The sequence below is a fragment of the Chaetura pelagica genome, unplaced genomic scaffold, assembly GCF_000747805.2.
Source record: "Chaetura pelagica isolate M959 unplaced genomic scaffold, ChaPel_1.0 scaffold127, whole genome shotgun sequence".
Taxonomy (NCBI): domain Eukaryota; kingdom Metazoa; phylum Chordata; class Aves; order Apodiformes; family Apodidae; genus Chaetura; species Chaetura pelagica.
This window is the reverse complement of record NW_009953923.1, coordinates 2,555,596-2,580,604: the sequence shown is the minus strand read 5'-3', so window position 1 is coordinate 2,580,604 and position 25,009 is coordinate 2,555,596. Positions and strand designations below refer to the sequence as shown.

General features: G+C 41.2%; 1 protein-coding gene across 1 annotated transcript in view; it reads left to right on the top strand.

Annotated features, from left to right (window-relative positions):
- The window catches only part of CALCR (calcitonin receptor), a 62,327-nt gene that overhangs the window by 25,299 nt on the left and 12,019 nt on the right, over positions 1-25,009 (top strand). The window contains exons 6-9 of the mRNA XM_010001577.1: positions 2,121-2,247; positions 18,400-18,553; positions 23,817-23,877; positions 23,978-24,044. Of these exons, the coding sequence (XP_009999879.1) occupies positions 2,121-2,247; positions 18,400-18,553; positions 23,817-23,877; positions 23,978-24,044 (409 nt within the window). The remainder of the gene's footprint in view (positions 1-2,120; positions 2,248-18,399; positions 18,554-23,816; positions 23,878-23,977; positions 24,045-25,009) is intronic.

The following is a 25,009-nucleotide window of genomic DNA, read 5'->3' as shown; positions in this document are numbered from 1 at the left end:
CTTCCAACAGTAACACACCTTCTCCTCTCTTTCCTTCTCCTTCCCCTTCCCTTGCCATGACTAACCCATGACAAAAAGGTTACAGGAAGAAGTCAAGAAATTAAGTAAATTGAAGTGCTGCAAAATGGGAGGACAAAGAGGACACTATAATCATATGAAAATAAGAATAAAACTGTATAGCAGCAGGGTTCATGTTACCTTTAGTTGTTTTCTGTCATGTGGCTATCACAGTGATGGAGTATTTGACCTTTCACAGAAGGCAAACTGTCAATCAGTCAATCAGATAGCAAGAGATGGTTTCGGGGCCATATAATAGCCAAATAGAGCAACAAACATCTTGCAGGGCTGCTGTTTCCACCTACAAGTCTTCTGTGGCAGAGTTTTGTTTTCCTTTCAGTTTGGGTTTTCAGGATTTATAATGATCTGTCATGACAGATATTTCAGCGCTTTGGAAGGGGAATGCTGATTCAGCAGCAATGAACGTCATCAAGCAATACTAACTCATAACACATAGAGTGTCTAAGTTACATGTATCATCACATTATTGCAATATTTTTAGAATTGCAAGCCAAGACCTGATTTGGCCCCAAATCACTCTCAGTTGAATTATTATAACAAAGATATTTGTATAAAGAGACAGATAGGAAGTATAATAAGTCTAGATTTGCCAGAATAATAGATGTCATGGTGTGAATGACCCTGCAGTCTAATTGTTGCTAAGGGTCCTAAAGGGGAGTTGAAGAAGGATAATGGGTGGAAGAATAACTTGTGGAAGTTTGATGGGAGTTTTCCCCGGGGTAAGGGAGAGCATGGTAAAAAGCATGAAAATAATTTGAAAACTAAACAAGTGGGTAGGAGATGGAAAATAAGTGTTTGGAAGTGAAAATTGGGATTCTCGATATTCATGAATGGAAGAAATTACAGATTCACAGCACAGATCTGTGAAGAAAGTAATGCTAAAAACTCCTTGGAAGTAAAAATATTCTAGATGCAAAAGAGTAGTGCAGATAGGAACTCAAAATGAAAGGCAACTCTGTGAGTAGGTAGGAGGACCTGTCTCTGTCAAAGGAAATGTAGGAGGCATAGGATAAATGTGAAACACAGGGGAACCACAAAAAGCACATGAGACTCTGAAGCTCTGAGAGGAAGTTGATAGATGCATAGAAAAAACTCACAGCTTTTAGACCTGGGTAACTGGCTTAGTGATGCCTTCTTGCATACTTATTAGTGAAGCAATATAGGACCATACAGAAGGATGAGTGAAGGGTGACAAGGAGCCTTCAAAGACACCATGCAGGAATGATTAGAATGTCAGGAAGAGGTCCATGAAGGAAGCTAAGAGAGGTCAGAGGAGAAGATTACAGATGATTGTCAAAATCAGCAGAGAGGATCAATCAGGTAAGGGTTTTGGTCATGCTAGAATGTTCTCCTCTCAGTGGGGACTGAGTTGGACAGCTGCTGATCCCATTTTGATGGCAACTCACAAGAATTCTGTGAACTTATGTTGTGAAATTCTGCTACACACAACAGCAGAAATCCTACCCTTCTCAAAATCAGTCCTTCAAAAAAGGCTGTTGCTCCTGAGCAGAAAAACAACTTATTCTGGTTTGGGATTCAGGTCAGAAACACGCAGGATATCAAACCAAATCTCCCTGTAATTTAAGGGGATTCTTGCCCAAAATTCTCATCCTTTCTCACCACTAATTCCTAAAGTAGCAAATAATTTTCATCTGAATATTTGAGAAATTGAGTCTCCAGGGAATAGTAACTTACAAAGCAGTATGCCTGATGTTCATTACTTGTATCATGCACATCTAGTAATTCTCAGGGTTCTGCTTCACCACTTAATATCTCGATTACCATGAAATAAGGAAGGGCATCAAGTTCTGAGAATGTAGTCTGGTGGCTCTTTACAACATGGTCTAAAAAGCATGTGGTGCTAAACAGGTGTAAAAACTCAACCAAAAATTTGTCAGAGGTTATGGCTGCTATGCAAAGCATGTATTTTCCAATTATGCCCTGCCAAAAGGCATTCTTGAGAGACTGCTGCCAGAAAGAGATTGTTAAAGTGACATCAGAAGAAAAATGCTGATTTACAACCTGTGCTACATATTTTTCAGGAGCCTCAGCTGTCAAAGGATAACACTGCATAAGAATTTATTTTTTTCTTACGTGCTGAACTCCGTGTTTACAATTGCCCACCTCATTGCTGTTGTGCCTAACCCTGGCCTTGTAAAAAGGGATCCTGTAAGTACTGCATGACTCCTCTCCAGATTAACACCCAAAGTAAAATTACTGTGGCCATGCTAAAACGAGACATTCCCACTCACCAGTTAATGACAGCAGCCTAGTAAAACATACAAGGAGGGTTCAGATTCTAAGACTTTCACTCATCCTTGCTCAGATCTTTCACCAAGCAATAAAAATCTTTGAATCTGGTGTAGGAGGGAGAAGCCTTAGACTTCCTCCAGTCAGCTTCTCCATACAAATGTGTGTCAGATCCCCACCACTGTCAGCACTAGCTATGTGACTCTTCCCAGCAAAGCCCCCAGAGAGACAGATGCCCTTGGTGGCTGCTTGTCCTTTCTCACAGACACACATTCTGGGGAGGGGCAGGTGTAAAGAGGGAAATGTCTTTTTTAAGAAAGTCCTCCCAAAAAATCTGTTTGCTGCATTTAAATTTTTTTTTTCTTGGGATGTGGTAAATCAAAGCAATAGCTTGCTTCACTGCTTTTAGATAGTGATATAAATTGTGCCAGGCCCCCAGCTGCAAAATATGTGTGGCAGATCTTAGTCACCCAGCTCTGATCTTGCTGTCTAACAGAGCAATCTCCTTGTGCTCGCTGTCATTGCCTCAGCCCCAGCTCATGTGAAATTAATGCAAGCCTGGGAATCTCAAGTTATGTCACAACACTGATCAGCTTGTCTACTTATAAGATAGTTCAATTTTTGTTCAAATATTTATTTGCTTCTAATTTTGTGAAAGCAATTATACATTAGCACCTGGTATTATCTGATCACATGTGTGCCTCTCAAATGTGTGCTGGTTAAGTGAGCTAATTAGAGCTTGCTGGTTATGTAAACTAATTAAAGCAGGAAATATATAAAGATAACATCATCAGTCCCAGGGACCATCTGGGGATTAAAAAATAGAAGGGCAGAAGAATAATTTAAAAATCACACATTTTGTTTCTTCTTACTGCATAGCATCACACGTACGTAGCCTGTGCAAGAGATGCAGTGAAAATACATTTGATATTTGAAGATAAAAAGCTGTTAAATTGTATCAGGCACCTAAACTGAAGTAAGATCATAACCTCAGGGTTGAGAATGATACTTCCTGACAGAAGAAGTAAATTATCTGAAGTGAAGTGCTTTAAACTAAAATTTGAGGCCACAGCAATGACTCTTACGTGCTTATATTTCATTAAAAAGCTGTATCTAGTGCCTTTGGGCTGAATCTTTATTTTAAGTGAAATCTTGACCCCTGTGAACTCAGTGGCAAAGCTGTCAGAGGCTTTGGTAGAGCCACATAGCCACAGGACATATACCAGCACAGTGAGCATCACCCAATGAAAACCCTAACCTCTGTTGCTAAGGCGACGAACAATATAGTGATAACATAAGTGATTACCCGTGGAGGCCATGGAGCCCCAAAGCAATGCAGAGGTTCATGCGTGCAGTCAACTTCCAGGTGTCCAGCTGGAACTTGAAGAGCACTCTTAGTGCTAAATACAGCCACAGAAATCACAGAATCACAGATTCTTAAGAGTTGGAGGGGACCTTGAAAGATCATCCAGTCCAACCCCCCTGCCAGAGCAGGATCACCCAGAGCACATCACACAGGAACGTCTCCAGGTGGGTTTTGAATGTCTCCAGTGAAGGAGACTCCACAACCTCTCGGGGCAGCCTGTTCCAGTGCTCTGTCACTCTCACAGGAAATAAGTTTTTTCTGATGTTTACGTGGAACCTCCTATGTTCCAGTTTGCATCCATTGCCCCTTGTCCTATCACTGGACATCACTGGAAAGAAAAAAAAAAAAAAAAAGAAAGCCTGGCTCTGTCCTTCTGACACTCACCCTTCATATATTTGTAAACAATGGCTCAAGCAGTGTCCTTTCACTGGTGTTACTGCACATAGCTGTGTTAGCAGACCTGGCCTCAGCTGTTAGCTAAGCACTGTAGAACAAAGCCCTTGTTCTGCACTTTCTTCTTCCAAACCAAATTTGCATGCCTTTGGCTCGGCTGTGAAGTGCTGCCTAGAGGCAAGGTACAAGACTTGGGGCCAAAGACCTGAGGTCTTCATCTTCCATTTTTGTTCTGCAGTCAAGGACAGGATGAGGGTACACTCACTGCTTGGTCTTTTCTCACATTCTAGACTTCCCTTCCTGAAGAAAAAAAAATTAGAAAAAAGAGGGTGAGGTGACCTGTTAATATATTCAAAGTCTCCCGACATTACTAGAAAATGCATTTTGTTATTTTAGTAACAAAATAAACTTGCAAATGCATGACTGGAAAAAGAAAATGAACAGCCAAACACAAGTTTCTAACACATGATGAAATTGCATATGGTCTTCATGAGTGCATGAAGAATTCAAGAGTTTATGTTGGAAAAGTACTTATTTCACTAGGAAGATTCACATTATATTTTTATTTTAATGCCAATTAAGAGAGCAAATGAAGGCTTTATAGCTTGTTTTAGTCTATCCCTACTGCACTCTGTGTTTTCTTAAGTCCATTTAAGATGACTGCTGCTGACTTCCTGTAGTTTGCTGCTTTTATCCACTTTCCACCTGTGCATCTTCTGAGTTTGACAAACTCACATGTATGTGACTTCCACCTCTGATATATACAGAAATACTGAAGTATGTAGAAGGAATCTCAGTCACAGGTACCCCCTATGTAAGAGCCATATACAGCGATTAACTTGGTGATATTTATTCTGCAAAATGATAAATGTGTTTTCACCTCAATAGCTTCTGCTTTTTTTTCCCACCTGAAGTTTCACAATAGATTTTAAACATGCAGTGCCATGGGAAAATGCTTACAGTGAATATGTTTTTATGAGGATGTCAACAAATCCATATAATTTTGGAAGAAGAAAGAAGGTTCTGATAAATAGCAAAGAGAAAAGACAGGAGGAGCAAAGGAAAATTCATCCCTAACACCAAGACACCCACATTCCCCCTGTGATCCAGACACAAAGATGTGAGACAATCAATCCAAAGGATTGTTTACATGTGGAGAGGCCTTGCTGCATCTTTGTTTGCATATAGTTTGATGCACAGAGTTAAACCTTTTGCTGATCATTCTGCTCATGTAAAATGGTAAGTCAAGCCACTTTTTCAATATATCTTAAGCTGCTTTTTTACCTATTTTTATTTTTTTTTCTGCTTTCTGGTTATATAATTTTCTCTCTTTCTCTCTCCCCTTCTCTTGGAATTATCTGGATCTGAAATGGTGGAAGAGAAAGATGTGAGCCCAGGTGCCCATACAAGATGCAAAGAAGAAATGAGAAAGATTCACAGACAGTTGAACAAAAATAAACAGGACACATGTGTGAATGTTTATTTACATATACTGAAAAATGTTATGTGAGCTAATTTTTTGCATGCTGTATTTAAAGTAACAACTGTATTAATTACACTTCACTGGAAAATATTTTATATGAAGGGGTATCTTCTATCATGTTCTTGAATGAAACTGATTCACAGCAGAAGGGTGATCTGTGAACAGCACATTATGTTCACTATTAAAAATCCTGGATATATAAATAAAACTATATCTGTTGATATAGTTGTGCACATTAAATCTGTATTTTTCTTTTTCTTTTGTTTTTTTGTATTCTACAGGACTAGTAATTTTAATACTCAGTACTGGTGGGGGTAATGGAGGAAAAAAAGCTCATGACTCAAGAGATAGTTGTGCTAGTGAGAAACTGAATAATTTATCATCTCCACAGAAACTAATATAAATATGTTTGTAGATGGGACCAGGTTTGGTCACAAATCAGTAACAGCTCAGTAATTAGAACATCTTCCAGAAAAGCTTTAGCAGATCTTACTGTATTTTTATCACCTTCCTGCTCTACTGAAGATACCTGTTCCTTTGTTTTTCCAGGCTCTTCTGTAGCCTCTTCAAGTTTTGTGTAGTAATTTCACTACTACAGAGTCCCAGCTCTTTGCCACACATCTTATTTATGCTTCAATAGATAAATACTTTGTACCCCCTCTTATATGAGCATTGTAGCAGAGCTGGTAAGGGAAATCCACATTTTATTACAAGCACTGTGATTTCTTTTCCTGAGCAAGGACAGGTTGGCTGTGGTCTGGGAGAGTCCTTTCCACTGGCAGTGTCTGTAAGTCAGCTCTTGCTGAGAGGAAAAGTTTCTAGGACATAATGTGTGATAGGCTGAAGCCTGTTCTTGCCTCCTTGTGTAGATGTAGATATGCTATAAAGATCCTTAGTTTACCACTCTATCTGATGTTCAACATGCACTCTCTGTCTCTGACAGGAGCATGTAGTTCCTTCCCAAGCCTTTTGCTAAAGTTTTTATCACTGGGCATGAGGTAGGATAACTAAAGGCACTCAATTTATTTTTACTGCCCAAAACTCATCCTATGGCAAGAAGCAGGACTTCAGGAGAAACCACTGAGCTGCTTCCCACTCAGCATTATTAGTGAGACCAAGAGTAAGTGAGAAGGAGAGCACAAAAGTGGTGCCCACTAGCATTGCACTCTTCCAAGCAAGGCCATGGTAGCAGTAGATTTTAAAATCTAGTATCCTCATGGACACTAGAACCCTATAAATAATCTCAGCATTGACTAATTCAAGTGAAAACTAAGACTACCCAAGTGTATTAAGTTTTCCTCCCTTTCACAGTAGAACAGTAGAAATAAAACATTAAGCTGTGTGGGAAGATGAGTGTATAAAGGGTTGTTATTGTGATTTATGGTGTTACAATATTGGTAACTTCCCTTGTTCTCAAAGGAATTGAGAGGGGATGAGAGCCAAGAAAACAGTGGAAGTTCACAGCACTTAAGTGACTGTTAATTTTAGGACTTCTTGCCATGTAAACATGCCATTCTCATCCCTTGCTGTTTTCAATTCCTTCTGATGTAGCCTGGCAGAGCCTGAGAGTTTTTAAAACGTATTTTTCTCAAATGAGTGGATCATAGCTGATACCAGTGAAGATAAATGGCAAAACTGGTGCCCATGTGACTTGTGTTTACCTCAATAATCTCAGCAGTCCCCATGGTGCAGCTCCCTCTGGAAGCAGTAAAGGTAGAGCTCCACAAAGAAGGATGCTTTGATGCTCTGAATTGTTTAATGTATTATGCTCAGGGTAGAGTTTCTGGAGGCTCCATTCTTGTTAAATGAATTGGATTCTTTATTAATGTAGCTATTTCCAGAGCTTTCCTGTCACTCTCAAAGCATGTCTGAATTTTTTCATGTTAGTACATCTGTTCCTCCATCCTGCTTCCACTAGGTTACATACAGGGACCTTTGCAGCCAATTTAGTCCCAAAGAGATTACTAAGAGCTATTCTAGAGTATTGTCTAGATGTAGAAGTAATCAAGACCAAACTTCTAACAGAATGACTGGCTAATGCTTTGCTGTCATGTCTCCTGAATGTTGAAGTATGTCTTCTACCCTAGAAAAAAGTTGGTGTTCTTGTGAAAGCTGTTATCATCAAGTTTGTGTCTCCCAATCTTCTTGTTTCCCCTGTGACAGATACCTGTCTTGTCATTAGCTTTCACCAGTAAAGCAGAGAAGAACAGGTATGTGAGTGGCACAGGTTCTTTCCTGGAATAGCAAATCTTCTACCTGGACAGAAGAGTCACAAACTGTACTTTGAAACAGGAACCAGTCACTGAAAGAATTCTAAGTTCCATTTAACTACTTTTTTTTTTTTTTTTTTTTTTTTTTTTAACCCCACAAAAAGGATGCCCCTGGTAGTTGGGAAATGAATAGAAAGAGAGGGAGAAGAGGAAAGCTTGGCTTTCATACTCAGAGAGAAAATGTCCCAGCTAAGGCACATTTCTGAACTGGACTTCAAAGGAGCATATTGCATTTCTGAGGTTCATAGGTGTGATGGCTGAGCCTGAGAGGTGCAGGCAAGCACAGTTCCTCATGTGCATCTGTCTACAGGGAGATCACCTCAGGAGGAGACAGGGAGAGGAGATTCCTGCTCTACCTGCCACGGTCCTCCTTCACAAAACAAGACTGACACATGGAGAGGACAGTGCCTCCTGCTGCTGTTGCACTTCTCCAGTATCAGCAGAATTGCACTTCTCAGGGTATAATCCTTTGCTCCCTAGCAGTGTCTCCTGCCCAGGCTCCCCCTCAGCAGCCCCACTCAGCATTGCTAAGCCAGACAGAAAAGTAAAACGTGGCAGTGCTGTGCAGGATGCACAAGGACAGAATCTCTGCTCTCCAGTTCAAGTACCCAGGCACAGCCAGCGCAGGATCACTGACTGTGTTCTTTGTTTGTGAGCAAAGGGCAGTGTCACCTATCTTGGAGACGGGGGATGACTGTGAGGTTGGTTCAGGATATCATGTTCACCTTCAAGAGAATGAGTTTGTTTTGTACTAGTGAATCATTTGCAAATGAAGTTTCTGCCAGCAGTAAATTCATGGGCAGTGCCAGGACTGTGCTGCACTGGTTTTACCATCAGTGAAAACACTGGGTTACACTGGCATAACACTGCAGCAATTCAGATGTAAATCAGTATCTCTTCTTCCATCCTAGGAAACACCAAGTCTCTTCCCTCCCACGAAGTTCAATAAGATTGATGCAGAATAAGGGACGTTGTGTATTCAGAACCAGGCAGTATTCAAAGAATTCTCTCCAATTTTCAGGCTGGAATAATATCTGCATTCATTTTAAGACAGATCTGTCAGGGTCTAAATGGCATGAAATGGACAGTAATTCCCATCATTTTTCCCAAGGTCTTTATATTCCTGTTTATATTCTCAAAACTCTCAAAGTAATGGAGGAAACAAAGCACCATGTAATCCTTGTGGTGTCAGATTTACTGGTCTGATGTTGTGTGCCATGCCCAGAATATGAAGTATGGATGATTAAAGACCATTCACAGCATTCAGAAATGACACTTCTGTGAAGAATGTCTGGGGTTTAAGCAGAACTGAATCACGGCTGCAAAGAAGTCAGTCAGTCACCATCTCTGAGAAAGATCTGAGCTTTCTCAACAATGTTGTTATGGTTGTGTTCTCAATGGGAAAGCCCTCTCCAATTAAAAGCTGCCACCAAAATGGGAAAAAAGATACTTAAGAGTCTAAGATTTAGTATTTCTAGGGGGACAGATTTCTTTCTTTCCTTTCATCTTACTTTCCTCAGGAATTATTCTATCTACATTTCAGGTGTTTCCTTTGCTTTCAAGATGTACCTATTAGTACACTCAGGTTTCTCAAAAGTGTTGCAGGATCATGAAGGGAGGGGTGGTAGTTTCCATGTGGTGCAGTCGCAAGGTATTTAATGTAAAAATAACTCAAGTCACTATCAGATCCCATGTATGGTATTTTGGCAGTGTAATCCCTACACACAGTCCCTTACTTAGGAGGCCGAGTGCCATTTCCTCCAGAAACATGATTCCAGAAAGGACTTTGTGCTGCCAAATTCATTGTTTTCCCAAAGCTGAAGGGTACAAGGTCCTTGGGCTTGTTCCCAGGTTTTCAGGCTATATCTTTTTTGCTCAGGTGAGGAAGACTTGCACTCTCAGCCACAGCAAGGATCAAGGCTTGAATACCCAGCACACAGGTCAAACTGCAGACTTTAATGACTCTGTAAAAAGTCTGATTTAACCTGGTATTCTGCCTAATCATTATGCACCTGCACTGTCTGTAGAACCAGAAGCTCTGCCTTTGTGGCAGTGAGAAGTGAGCACTCCCAGGATAGAAGTTTTCAAAATGTACAAACTCTCAGCATCCCTCAGCTTGCTGTAATCAACTGTGATTCTCCTGTCTGGCCACAGTGGCTGTGCAGCCCATGGGGTTTTTATATGAGCTTGTCACAGGAAGCACACACTGGCTGTATGTGCAAAATGAGTGAATCTACTCCAGATCTGCTAAAATTCACTACATGCTTCAGAACAGCTGCTCAAGAAAGGTGAACTTATTTTCCCCCCAGAACTGAGATGTCATAGGCCCTGAAAGGCTGCTCAGCTTTCCTGGTTTGGAGCTGTGGTTGACTAAGTTCTGGCTGAGTATGGCTGACATTAATTCAACTCTCCATGCTTTACTGGGGCTTTTTATTAATTATTCCCTTTGGTTTTCCTCAAGAGGTGGGAGAGGTCTGTGACTAGAAAGTGAAGATGACCTAAAATATAGGGTGGTCTCTGGGGGAGCATACATTACTATCAATTGCATGTCCTCTATGTATCTGAGAGACTGAAAGGTGAATGGATGATACCTCATTAGCTCCTAAAAATGCAGGCATGGAAAAATGTCAAGTAGTGACTTCTTAAATGTCAGATCAACATTTGCTAACATTTGCCTTTTTTGCAGACACTGTGCTGTACTTTATGGACATGGCATTCCCTAGTGTACTCCTGCTCCTGTGCTTTCCATAGAAGGCCTCCCACATGAACAGCACATTTAAGATGCTTACATTTTTATATTTCTCAGGGAATATAAAGCAATTCTGTTTAGAAACTTTGCTGTTTTAGAAGCAACTGCCAATTTGAGATAATTCAAATTCAACTTGAGGTTTCTCTACAAGTTTTCCTTAACAGATGTCTTTAAATGAATCTGCCTGAAATGTGAGAAATTTGAGTGTGAATTGGCCAGAAAGTAGATTTTTCAAAATCCCTCAAAAGATGGACATTGCCAAAATTAATTCCCCTCTGAAGGACAGTACCAAAATGTTTCTAAAACACGATATTCTCCCTGACACTGTACTGCTGCAGCTATTTTCCTCACTGAGATTTGTAGGATCAAATGGTAGTGCTGCCAGTGCAGGCACCTGTGTCTGAGTCCAGGAGATCTTTCCCCTCACTCTAATGCAGGTGGATATGACAGGTCAGGTGAATTACATGTAGTGCTTATTGCTCTCCAGGGACTACTTCAGTCTCTGCGTCTGTGCCATGAAGTCAGCCATCCAGGTTAAGTGAGATGAATGCAGTCCATGCTAATTTATTGCCTTTTGGTGACTGCTGTGCTGACCTGTATTATTGCCCATTTTCAGTCATGACCCAGCCACCCTGCTCCTCTTGAAAGTATTTAAGACCAAATGTAAGTAGGCTGAAACAGAAGAGAAATAAATGAAAAGGCATCAAAGCATCTTTACAGATGACACTCAAGCACATGCTGTGAGAGTATGGGAAAAGAAACAGTAATGACTTTGAACACGAGAAAAAGGGCAAGAGACTTGGGCTAGTTATGCACATGCCCCCTTGGCTTTACTTTAGAATTTCCTGGTATCCCCTTTTCTCACCATACTTCAAAGAGCTGGCAGCAGGTAACCCCAGGAAGGGCACTGGAGCAGAGACTGAGTGCATCTGGAGAGTTACAGCACCCATAGGCCTTGAAATTCAGGCATGTCTTACATTTGGACACCTGTATTGTAGACACATACAGCGGAACAAGTCACCCTACATATTTAATAGCTAGAGATAGATAAAGGCACATTCAGGGCACAATCCATCTGACTTATTTCAGATATCTCTTTTTGGATACTGTAATTTTTGCTGTAATCTCTGTCACCCATATTGATTTGTTATCTTTTTACGACAGGGTAGACAGCTTAGGTGTCTATCTTTAGTCTCACAAATCCCAGTCATGTCATTGGAAAATCCCTGAAGTATTTAGCTGAGTTATGATGTGGCTGTAACCACATCATCAAAGCAGTATGTGTACCTAGTCACTAGGAAATGCCTTAGTAGGTCTAGATCTTACACCTCAAGCATAAGCATAAGTTCATTTGGCTGTTAGATATACTCCACATATACTGGTTGACAAGACAACAACATGCCTAGAGATCAGGTATAGCTGCAAAATCAGCCAAGGCATTACATGAATATATGTTTGAGTAAACTCTGCTTGTCCCATCCTTCTGTGTGCGACAACTTGCTCAGGTGTGATGGTGGAGGAAAAGTGTCTGAAATAACTGAAGCCTTTGCATTCGGGATTACCTCCCACCACTGGGAGATGATGGCAGCAAACCTTGGGAACACTCTGACTCTGTTCCCAGTCTAAATCAACAGCAAGGCGAGTAGGTCCTGTGCTATTATATTAGGCTACCCTGACTGCCCCTGTTTTATCCTCCTTGTTTCCCCTCTCTGACCTCCTTTATCAGACAGGCTCAGCCTTCCTGAAAAGCTGCCTCCCTCATGTAACCCCAGCTCAGAAACCAAGCTCTTTGTAGTGATGAGGCCATGTTTTGCTCTGCCTCACACCCTGCATGATACTTAATAACATAGTATGTTTTGGATTGGAAAGGACCTTAAAAATCATCTAGTTCCAACACCCCTGCATTGGCAGGGGCACCTGCCACTAGATCAGGTTGCTCAAAGCCCCATCTAGCCTGGCCTTGAACATTTCCAGAGAGGGAGCATTTATGACTTCTCTAGGCAACCTGTTCCAGTGCCTCACCACCCTCACAGTGAAGAATTTCGTCCTAATAACCAACCTAAATCTACCTTTGTTGAATTTAAAACCATTACCTCTTGTCCTATCACTACATGACCTTGTAAAAAGCCCCTCCCCAGATTTCCTGTAGGCCCTCTTCAGGTACTGGAAGGGCTCTGTAAGGTTTCACTGGAGCCTTCTCTTCTCTAGGCTGACCAACCCCAACTCTCTCAGCCTGTCTTCATAGAAGAGGTGCTCCAGCCCTTTGAGCATCTTTGTGGCCCTCTCCTGGACTCGCTCCAACAGCTCCATGTCCTTCCTGTGTTAAGGGCTCCAGAGCTGGACACAGTACTCCAAGTGGGGTCTCACAAGACTGGAGTAGAGAGGAAGAATCACCTCCCTTGATCTGCTAGCCATGCTTCCTTTGATGCAGCCCATGTTACTGTTGGCTTTCTGGGCTGCGACCGCACATTGCCAGCTCATGTTGGGCTTTTCATCAACCAAAACCCCAAAGTCCTGTTCCTCAGGGCCATTCTCAATCTATTCTCTGCTCAGGTGACCACCATGTGCTGACAGTGTTGAATGTGCCATGGGAACCCTGCAGGAGCCCTGCAGAGTTCAAAGCTGCAGTCCCAGGAGAGCAATTGCTATGGCAGCTGGGGCTCAAGGATGTGCAGATGTAGCCATACTCATTGCCATCCAGAATACTGGCCGCTTTGCTTACAGCCTAGACATGGACTCAGATGCTGTTTTAAAAATATCCCCTGTTCATATTTTCATATTTTTTTTCATATTTTGCTTTCTTGTAACACAAAACCTAGGATCTCTCTAAGAAACTGTGTGCATTTTGTTCTGTAAATGGTTTTAAAGCATATTAAAACATTAATCTTAGCCTGGACCCCTGTGTGCCAGTTTTCTGAGTGAAACACTATTTAATGGATATATCATAGTAGATATATTCCATAATGGCATTCTGATAGCCAGTGATTTACAGCTACAATACTTAGCACTGTCTTGCTTTGGAAGATTCTTTTATTGCTTATTTGTGCAACATATGGATACTTGAAATTTAAGAATATTTTTATAGAATAGTGTTCTAATAACCAGTAAACAAAAGACCAAAAAACAAAGAAATGTGTAAGACAAGACCAGCAATCAAACTTCAAGATACTCCTTTAAAATGTCAAGTTAAGAATTTTGAAATATATGTTTTATTGTCTTCAAACTGAATTTGAATAAATCATGTTGCCTCTGTGACAAGCAGTGCACCTTTGCTGCCATGCACTGGGGAGATGCACAGAGGTGAGGAAGAAGTGCACCAACTGATCCTTGGTGAAGTCAGATATCATAAGCAAACCAGCAGGCTATCCCACCCTCAGTTTCCATAGGACAGGCTCTCCGGGGTGTGCAAGGACTGGTGTGGAACACAGACCCCCTCCCATGCCAACCTGAGTCCCTGCACCTAGGAAAGCATGGCAGGAATGAGGACACCCAGGAATCTGTGCAACTTTCCTCTCCTGTGCCAAAATTGAGTTAGGCCTTTTATTCTGACTCAATTACTAGGAAAAATTACCTGCTCAAAAACAATTAGCAGTTTGTTTCAAATTACATTTTGTCATCATTGTTGAAGATAGGATTCTGGGTTTTATGTAGTCTGAGTGTTTTCGTTTCATTTGTCCTAATGTGTGGGAAGGGTAACTAAAGTTTTCTGTCTGTAAGTGTGTGTGATGAGGGGCTGCTGGATTAGCCGAGGAGAGTGGCAGGGCAGTTACATTACTGTGCAATTGGAAGCTCCTGCATAGGCAGATGGGCTTTTGGGTCTCCTTTGACAGGACTGGAACATTAACAGTATTTATAATATGCAAAAATATCCTGCAAAATATCATAGACACAAGTCCTAGCTCCCTCTTGTAAAAGAAGAATGAATTGTTTTATTTTTTCTCTGTTAAATGGTTTCAGCATCTTTTTGAATTGCTTTCATTTCATATTGCAGCTGAGATGTTCACAAGAGTCACACAACTCAGCAAGATTTGCAAGAGGGAATAATGTGACTGGCTCTATTCCTATTGACTTCTTTTGCCCCTGACCAGTCAGCCAGAATTTATGGCCATTGCACATTGCTTTCATCAAGAAGGAAAATGAATACAGGAGATTTTTCCTTGGGTGCACTCCTGCACATCTGTGAAGAACTTTCTTCAGCTTCTGTGTTTATCAATGCAGTGATAACAAGTAGCAGGAAGCAGCCTCCTTGCTTGCAGATCACGTTTCTTGCCAGGCTGTATTCTGCCAAAAAAAAGGGCTCATTCTTGACTATCCTCCCAGAGTTGCCAAGAAGCTGCTTTCTTAGGTGTTTACCTGGCTTTGGGAGCTTTCCTGATAATTGTATCTTACTTTCCATTGCTACATAGCCACTAACCTGTGCAGGGTAATGCTGTCTGTTTCAAAAAGAGGAGCATTTGTGTATTCCTTTGTTTAGGAGACAGGCACACCAGCCTGAGCAGCGGCATTCCAGGGATGCACTAAAAAGGACCAGTTATTTCCTCTAAGCCTGCCCTGCTCGTGAACTAAAACACACTAGCCTCAGTCATCTGCACACCCATAGACAGAGAGCACATGCCTTTTTACTCTCTTTCATAGTGTGAAGGTGCTGCAATAATTCTTTGAGTCCTGGGTGTGACTGTGCTGCATATTGCACAAGACACAACAAGCCCTTTCCTTGAATAATTTTAATAAAACATATTTAACTTTGGCAGAATACAAAACTCCTAGACGTGTTTTTTATCTCAGAATTAACAGTCAGTTTATGAAGAATGCAAGTGATGGAAGATTTGCTTCTGTATCATCTTGCAGCTTTACTTGTTTCCATATCAATAAACACTTAAATAAAACTTACTACTTCTGCAATTTTCCCAGCTCAGACTGATGTACACCATGATGTTGGTTACAATTCTCATGTTTTATTTGTACCACACATGAATCCAGTTCTCACCAGTAACAGGTACTTTTCTTTTATCTACTCTGACCTAAGAAAAACACTCTTTATTGTAGGAATATACTTCCACTGCATCACTTGACCACAGATGAAATGTGCTGTATTCATCATTTCATGCAAAGCAAAGACTGCTGTTTGCTGCAGCCTGATTAATATGAACTTAACAAAATGCATTGTTGTGCTTAAACTCTTTATGCTAACTTTTTCAGATTCATTCTCTGATTAATGTGATGTGGATCAACGTACTAATCACACCCATCCTTCATGGTTTGCCAACTGTGTTCTTACTTTAACTTACTGCATAAACAGTTATTAAATTCCTCAAAAGAGTAATGATATGTCTGCATGGCCATTAGTCTATAAGACAAGTACATGATTTGACTGCTAAAGCCACAACTGATAGATCACATGCAGTGAACAGGAAAGAAAGAGATGTTGAGGAAATGAAGTAAATTAAGTTTAAGTATGTCATTATCAGGCAGTGTGCTTTCTGTGTATATATTTGAGCAACAGATAAAAGTTCCAGCAAAGACTTAGTTCAAATGGAAGGTGTGTTTGGTCTTTCTGTGCTCAGAGCATCGGTGAACAGTGCAAAGACAGGAGAGTATACTCTGTAGTCATCTCCTTTTCAGTTCAGTGGTATGGAATGGTGAAAATATTAAGGTAAAATGACAGGTTTGAGGACAAACCATGTATTTTATTGCAGAACTCACTGGCCATACTCTTCTCCCCTCCAGCTGTTGGGCTGCAGCACAAGGCTGTTCCCAAGAGAGCTGGGGTGACTTTGGCACTGGCAGGAGCAGAACCAGCCTCCGTGCAATGTGCAGGCACCCCAGGTCGTTCCCACTGGAGCCATCAGGGAAACTGCCTCATGCTCTCAGGGCAACTCCCTGACCTGCAGCTCCACCAAGGAGATCCCCACAGGGGAGCATGGGACTGGTTCAGCCCAAACCTGGGATATGAGTGATTTTGTAAAACCTGTCCAGAAAACTGCTGTGATGGCTCAGAAATTTTGCTGGCTTTTTAGAGGCTGTGGTATCTGGCTGCTCTCAGGTGCCACCTGAAACTGTGTGTAGCCTTTGGGAAGCATCTGTCAGTCAAGGCAGCCCTTGTAGCAACAGGTGATCAATAAGGGAAGAATGGAGAAAGGCTGGCCAGCAGCTGGGAGGCTGCATCAAACACAGGGAAGAAACATATTGACCCAGACCAGTGAGAAACAGTCAAAGGATGATTTAAGAAAATTAATGGACAAATTTGCCAACAGAAGAAGGAAAAAGTCTTCTTCTTCCTTTTTTTTTTTTTTTTTTGTGTGTTGTTTTTGTTGTTCTTGTTTTGTTTTGTTTTTTTAACTTTTCGAACCTTTATTCAACCCTTTTTTTGGCATACTTTGTAAGAGCTGTTCAGAGATATGGAACAAGGATGTGTCTGTCTGCTCTGTCCTATGTGATGAGCAGAAAAAATTAATCACCAAAAATAAAAATCAGTCCTTCAAATCAATCCTGTTAGAATCCTATATCCTAACCTATCAATAATCCTATATTTTCATGAGCACCAAGCTGCATAGTAAATATTGAAGCTGAACTAAATGCATACATTTAGCCAATTACTTTGGGAATGTTTTCAGCAACAGAAGGCAGAGCACTAGATGGTTAACAAGCTTTTCTGGTCCAGAGGGGCAGTATAAGTCCCCCAGATGGATGCAGAATGTGCAGTCCTCTACCTCCTAAACTGCCAAAATGTCTCTTTAAAGAGACAAGTAAATCCTAAAGACATCAGTTACAACTCAGGTAGCCAGCTTGGAAAATTTGTGAAGAAGGTAAGGGGAGAGAGTATTTTTGCATGGCCATAGATGATGACTGTCACTTTGTCATCACTGCTGTGACCTTGTATCTTCAAATAGCATGTGGTGCTCTCTGAAAAGCAGTGGGTCTCTGCTGGCACAGCAATACTCTTCCACTCCTCCTTGTCCCTCCTGGGTGCTGGTGGCATGGAAGGCCAAGTGGAGGACCTCATTGCCCTCTCTAGGGAGGAGGATGGACATCAGATCCTCTCAGAAGAGGAACAGCTTTGTCCTGCCCAGCTGGCTTTCCAGCAGTAGGTAGGACATGCTGCCCTCCGTGTGCTCACTGATTCCCAGTGTCTTGAAGACACAGTCTCTTGTCAACATCCACATCTGCAGCCCCATCTGAACCACAGGTGGGAGCCACTTCCCAGCTTCACAGGCTCTGTTTAGCTCCATGTGTCACTTTTACACATTAAAGTAAAGCTGCCTCCTCACAAAAAAGCAAAGCCAGGATCCCCAGTACCCCACCAAAAAAGGCTCCACTGCCAACAACACCTGCCCTTCCCAAAGGAGTAAGTTCAGAGCTGGATGCAGATTAAAGAGTGACTCCAGTAAGATGAAGGAGCTCAATGAACCTCTGAAAAGTTTGATCAAAAGGAAAAGAAATCATGCAAAAGAAAGCTCCCAAATTGGAGCTTTAAGTCACTGCAGCCTTCACAGCCTTTATTGTACATGTAAAGCAGGTTGCTTGTTTCAATTCTAAAAAGAACCAGATTTTTAAGGGGATTTTTTGTTATGTGGCACTTTTTGGGGTGCGGTTATCATACATTTTTTCTATGTTGTGAGGGCCATTTGTTCCATGAATCTCATTTATAAAAGTTAAAAATGTCACTGGTAGGCACTGAACAAACCCGGCAAGAGCTGGGGATTTCTTTTTTCCACTTTGCTTTTGTATAGCCTGGCAGTAACATTTATCTTTGCCTGCTTAAATACAAAATGCTGGTCAAGTGAGTGACATGATCTCATTTGCCTGACAGGTAAGCTGCAAAGTGCTGCAATTCTTTCACCAGTACATGCTGGGCTGCAACTACTTCTGGATGCTCTGCGAAGGCATTTATCTTCACACATTGATTGTGGTGGCAGTGTTTGCTGAAGAGCAGCGTTTGCACTGGTATTACCTCTTGGGCTGGGGTATGTATATTATAATTTCTAGCAAGATGGTGAATTCTTTCAGATGTTTGAATTATTCTAGCACTTATACACCTGAATTGTTGCATGTATAGCACTAGATCATAGCTGAAGGCTGAGTTCTTAGGTAATAAATTTGAGTGTATTTATATCAATGGGCCTAGACACAGAAAAATCAGGAGGAGTCAGTATCTATCATTTGTTGCATCTTGGGACTTGCTGAATAAAATGCTTAAGTTTTGTTAAGCAAAGCTTTGGGAGAGATTTTTCTGCAAGCACATTGCTCATCTGAGAAAAACTTGTCTATTTTTTGTCACTTTATATGCAAAATTATTAATCTGTGACAGAACCTATCAAACTATTATTTATTCTGGAATGAAAAGGAGGAAAATCAGTATCTCTGTCTCCTGAAGTGAAAAAACTAAGCACATAGAAATAAAAAAACAAAATTTCATAGAATCATAGAATGGCTAGGGTTGGAAGGGAACTTAAAGGTCATCTACTTCCAGCCCTCCTGCATGGGCAGGGACACTTCCCACTAGACCAGGTTGCCCAGAGCCCCATCCAACCTGGCCTTAAACCCAGGGATGGGTCTTCCACAACTTCCCTGGGAAACCTGTTCCAGTGTCTCACCAACCTCACACAAAAGAATTTCCTCCTAATGTCTAACCTACCCAGTGCTCTGGAACTGAATCCAGTAACAGACATACTGTGGCAGATGTTGTTTTGAAGGAGACTATCCAATTTTACCTACACAGGAGCAGATAATTTCCCTGCTCTCAGGGCTGAGATAAATACGACCAATATGTTAGAGTGGAGTGCAATCTCTTTCACATTTAAATCACCATTGTAATTGTAATTCAAATCCACATCAGTGTTGACAGAAAATCATTATCATTACTTTTTTTCCCAGTTTGGGAATGATGAATCTCTGCTCTCATTCCAGTTTCTGGCAAGCCACTCCCCATATCTTGAAACCACTGGTGCAGCTAAGCAGGAAATGATGGACTTTTATCTGCACTTGGAGATGTTCACTCGCATTCATTACCTGCAATCCCAATCTGAAGCAGATAGAATTAACTCTATATTTGCAGTAGATCTTCTCTTTGGAGAGGTTATACTTGTTCAAAATTATTTCATTGACAGCAGGAAAATAAAAAATAACCCTGATGCTTACAGAGAATAATTAGGAATTAATTAAATTGGAGAAAAATGACCCAGTGCTTAGTGTTCTGAAGAACTTTGAAACTCTGACTCCAACCACTAGTTAGGCATCCAATATCAGGTCCTAAATAGGCAGCAACATCAAAGTGGAAAGTTGTTCTTCCCCTTTTTACATTTTTAATGAAAAGCTTGGTAACTTACTTTCCTACCACAGAATAAGATTTAGTGCTGTCTGGATATCTACATTAGTTACCGAGAAAATAATAATTATTTTCTAGTTTCTATGGGTTGTAGTGCCAGGTAGTGACTTCCAGGCATTTAAGAACTCATTTCTTCTTGGGTTTTGGTTTTTGTTTTGCATTTTTGTTTCTTTTTTTTTTCTTTTTTTTCATGAGCATGCCATCATGTACTCTCTTTTCTTATGAGAATGGCATCTTTTCTGAGCTTTTCTGAGAAGACAGGGACCTGTCATGCTCTTGGAACAAAAAGTGTGTGGAAGACCAGTTCTTAAATGAAGATAACCTTCCTACAGAACTCTAAATGGAGTCAAGGTTTCTGGACTATCTGTGAATACAAATAGCTGAACCCTCTTGGAGCAAGCTGGTGTGCTATCACAGAGTTTTCACAATTCAAAATATTTGAATATGCAAGTTATGATAGGGCTCTGCTTGTGGAATCACAGCCCTACGTGAAGAGTAATTCTAAACATTTCTTTGCCATCTTCATGCCTTGCAGCCTGAGACTTCCCAAAATACTGTCATTCCATATCCAATTATGCAGGAGGAAGATGGTCATAAACACATATTTTTCAGGTGACATTCAATTTAGGCAGTGCAATGTAATGCAACTGGGACAGCAAGCCTGCAATGAAAGCTGATGAGCTAGCTGTGCTATTGCCAAGCACAGCACTGGCACCACGGTGGGTAATTCAGTGACATTATCTGATAAGATGCTCATCAGTATCTATGGCACTGCCCAAGAAAATAAATGGAATGGTGGCTGCTGTAATAGGGTGATGATATCTTGAGAAGAAAAAGGTTAATAAAAATGGACACAACTCTTTGACTGTGAAGTCTGCAGCCTGTATAATGAAACGAGATTAATATTTCCATTAAAAAAAAAAAAAAAGTAACCATTAGGATCCACTAACTAAGGTAGAAATAATTAATAGAAAAATTATCTGATTAGGAGTGTATGTAAAGTCTAGTATATGACTAGACTTTAAGTTTGAATGGATCAGTGTGATTCCACTGATTCCAGAAGCAGTAGTCACACAGTCTAACTTTAAACATCCAGATATTTTAATCAATGGAGAGACATAGATTTCTCTAAAGGCAATGCAAAACAGGCAGAACAGCCAGAGCAGGCTGTGCTCTGAATACAATTCAAAAGGTCAAGGTAAATGCACAACACAAGATGAATATACTCATTATTCATTGTTATAACTAATCCCTGTACAAGAAGATGTACATTATTTTATTTGGAAAAATCACTAATGACATTTGTAAAATAGCTTTGTAAGAAAAATTAAAATCTGAGCAAATACGGAACTTTTCCACAAAAGGTTTGAGATGACTGAATGGAATCTGACATGGACAGATATATTTCAAGGCTGTTGCCTTCATGTGACCCCTACTCTGGGAACTGCTGCTGGGAATGTAATTTTTCATTTGTTATTGTTTCACTAAATCAGGAAATTACCCTTATGCAGGGCAAGAAAACAGTATCAAATATGTGCATCCAGCTGCAGTCCACTGTCTGACTGCTCCAGGCAGCTCCAGCCACATAAAAGTGAAAAGGGAATCATTATTTGGTCAGCACTGAAAGTTTGCCTTCCAAATGCAACTGGAAATACAATTAAGAATAATTGCCAGATTGTGCCACAAAGGACCTAGTATGACCTAAAGGGATAGTTCATACCTTTTCCTGGGATGGCTGGGGTGAGACCTTTTCTATGTTGCTTGGTGCTCAACACGTGTAGGTGGGATCCTTTGGAGTGACAGATCTTGTGTCACCAAAACTCAACAGGCCTTCTTGGCGCTCGACTTCTCACTGCCTCTCTTTTGGCCCTCTATTAGGGAAGAGCAACGTCCAGCCCAGTGGACCAGCCTGCAGCTGGAAATTTGAGCTGTAGATAGTCTTGAGCTTCTTACCCTGTAATGAAAACTTTCCATCATGTTCTTCAGATTTTCTTGTGAGTTCGTTGAGCCAAATATTCTAGGCTAATGCATTTAGCAGAGGCAAAAAGGTCCCTTGGCATTGTGTGCTCTACTTGCAACACTCCAGGCAAGAGCTTTCAGATGAAGACATTTTGCTATTACAGAAAGGCCTTGTCCTGCTTGGGAGGCAGGAGAAAGGTGACCTGTGTCAATGAACAATGTTATTCTCTCAATGCTATTCACCTGACCCAGTCTCTCTGCCCCCCTTGTAATGGCCACATGACAACCTGGCAGCATCAGGGCTGGTCTTGGGGGAGTGTGGCCTGAGGCAGCTCTTATTCTGGTCCTCTCAAAAATTGAACTCCCATCTATTTGTCAACAAAACTGGCCCAGACTTGCTCCATTTCCGAATCAAAAGGAGGATTTTCTCAAGCTGTTGGTGCCATAAACTTACCCTGAGGAAGCTCCTTTGTTTCTGTTCTGAGATTTTTGGTTTTCTACTGTACATCCTTACCCAAAAAAAAGGCATTCTGCAGCCAAAGGCCAAGTAATCATTTTCTAACAGAAGGAGATTTCCTCAAGAAAAGACAGACCAGTTTGTTCTTCTACAGGTGCATGTCTGCCTAAGGTAAACTGCAGAAAGAACTCTTTTTGGCAGGAAAATAGCTGTTGCTTTAAGATACCTGGAGAAAGCAGAGTCTCCTCTTTACAAAATTTTTTACCTTATTCTCACTCCAACCTTGGCTGGCATGTGCTCTGAGGTAAGGCTTGCTGATAATTTGGCTAAGGATTCTTTGTCTCTTCTAAAAGTGGTTATGAAGCTACTAACACCCAAAGAAACAAGAAGCCACGTTCTGCCCTCTGTGACTAATCATTTTATCAGCAGGACATTTTCACACATTTTTATTTATAATTATAGACTGTGCAAAGCTTACAAGAAATTCCCATGGTTTATAGGGAACAGGCAGCAGTAACACTAAAGGTGTCCACAAAACTCTCTGCACAGGACAGACCAGGCAGTAAATCATCTCCCCACTGGCCAGCAGTCTGTATGTGCAAGGTTGTACAAACTGGGGTCAGTATTATGGTGCAGACTCTTCAATTCCAAGTTTCTAGCCTATTGGAGAGGGACACAATATACAAACAAGTTGAAGGAAGAGGGACAGGAGCGGACCAGATTGTTACTCTTAGTGTCAGGCTGGAAATGAGAGTTTGAAGCTCCCAGTCTGTTAAGCATGTCATGTTCCTGAGCCTTTGGCCCAGTGCAAATTGGCTCCTATCAGCTCCCTGTCAGAGCAGTGGCCTCTGCTGAGGCTTCACGGATAAATCAGGAGATATGGATTTATGGTATCCACAGCTGCACTCCCTGATGAGATAAAAGCTGCATGAGGTGTGTTTGGCTGCACAGAAGCTGGGAACCTGCAGAAGGTATCCTAGATCCCCAAAAAAACCTTCCTGGCTCCAAATATTTTCTCTTGCCATAGGCTCTAAAAGAGCAACTCTCTGCTCTGGTGTTTATTGCTCCATAATCTGGCATGCAAATTAATCTGTCTCTCTCTCACTCAACAATGATTTTTACATGGTTTTAAAAGTGTCCATGGTTTCCCAAGTGACTGCTACACTGAGAAGCAACTGATCCCTGCCTCCTTCCCTTGCTGCCTGCTCAACCCTTTCCTGCACAAGCTGCAGCAGTGCAGGGGACCTGGCAGCAACCTTGTGATGCCCCTGTGGGCTTTGCTACCCTGTTTGCCCTGCCTTGAACATTATTCCCTTTTGCATCTCACCACTGAGGTAATACCAGACCCCTGAGTGAAATGGGATCGCAGTTCTTTCCTGAAAGCTGTGATTTCACATACATGTGCTTTATGGACAAGAGACGTTTATGGACAAGAAATTCAAGCTAAAAAAATGCCAAGACTGATATATCAATTTAATCATTTCAGGGTTCCCTTTAGTGCCAGCATCTATTCATGCTATTGCAAGAGCCAAATACTTCAATGACAAGTGAGTAGCCTCTCTGTTTTTGAAGGAACTTAGCATTATTTAACTGTAATACATTTTATGTGAGTTAATAATACATGTTAATGGTGTATTTCTCCTCCAGCTGCTGGATGAGTGTCGACACGCACTTGCTCTATATTGTTCATGGACCTGTAATGGCAGCTTTATTGGTAAGAATACTATTTGCTATCAAGAGTTTGATAATTATTTTAGAAATGTTGCCGACCTGCATAGAAGTTTCTGTACTTTTAAAAGTATTTTGGACAAAAGAAGTAGCTGCATGTTTCCTCTACTTGGTGTTCCAGCAACAGGTTCTCAATACTTTTCAAAAACAAGGCCTGTAAAGGGACCTCCCAGTAAAGAATCAGATTTTGAGGTAAAAATGATCACTAACTGCCTTTGAAAATCAGTGTGATCACTCTCTGCTAGTGTAACCTATTTGTGACAAACATACTGCTTTTAGGTGGCATCAGCAAGACATTTAGCTTTGCCTTACCTGGGGTCACCTGAGTGCAGGCTGGTCCTTCAACACAAATTTTGCTGTTACTGAGCTGGTAAGGAGAGGGGGAGCTAAACTAGCCCAGGGAAGGGACTGGTCTGGGCTGTCAGTGTGGGAGGACCAAAGTGCAATGTGTATACATATAGCATCATATATGCCAGTGGTGCCAGTCAGCACAGTAACACTGACCTTCCTGAAAGGTGCAGAAAGGTTTTTATTCATCCCAACCTCATCTCAGTGTGTCACCCTTTGAGCACTTTGAGCTTTTGCACTGCCTCTTTCTTCCTCAGAGATCAAAGAGTAGGGTGGTGCATACTGGGAATACAAATGAATAAAAGAACTACCCTTTGTCTGGTGGCTGAAAAATCTGAAAATCTCTCTGCCCTCTCTTGAGAAGCAGCCTTGCACATCAGCAACATGAAGAAGTTAATTCTTCCCTACCATATAGAGTTTGCTATTCCCATAGTATCCACATCTATTGTGGGTTTATGGGTTCAACCTTGATTGCTTCTGCTGTTGTAATGCCAGCTAACTTCTAGGAGAGGCCATTCAACCTTTATTTTTATCACCATGCTCCAAGTCTGTACATCTACACAATTTCCTGCATGATTTGCTACAAAAATCTCATAGGGAAAG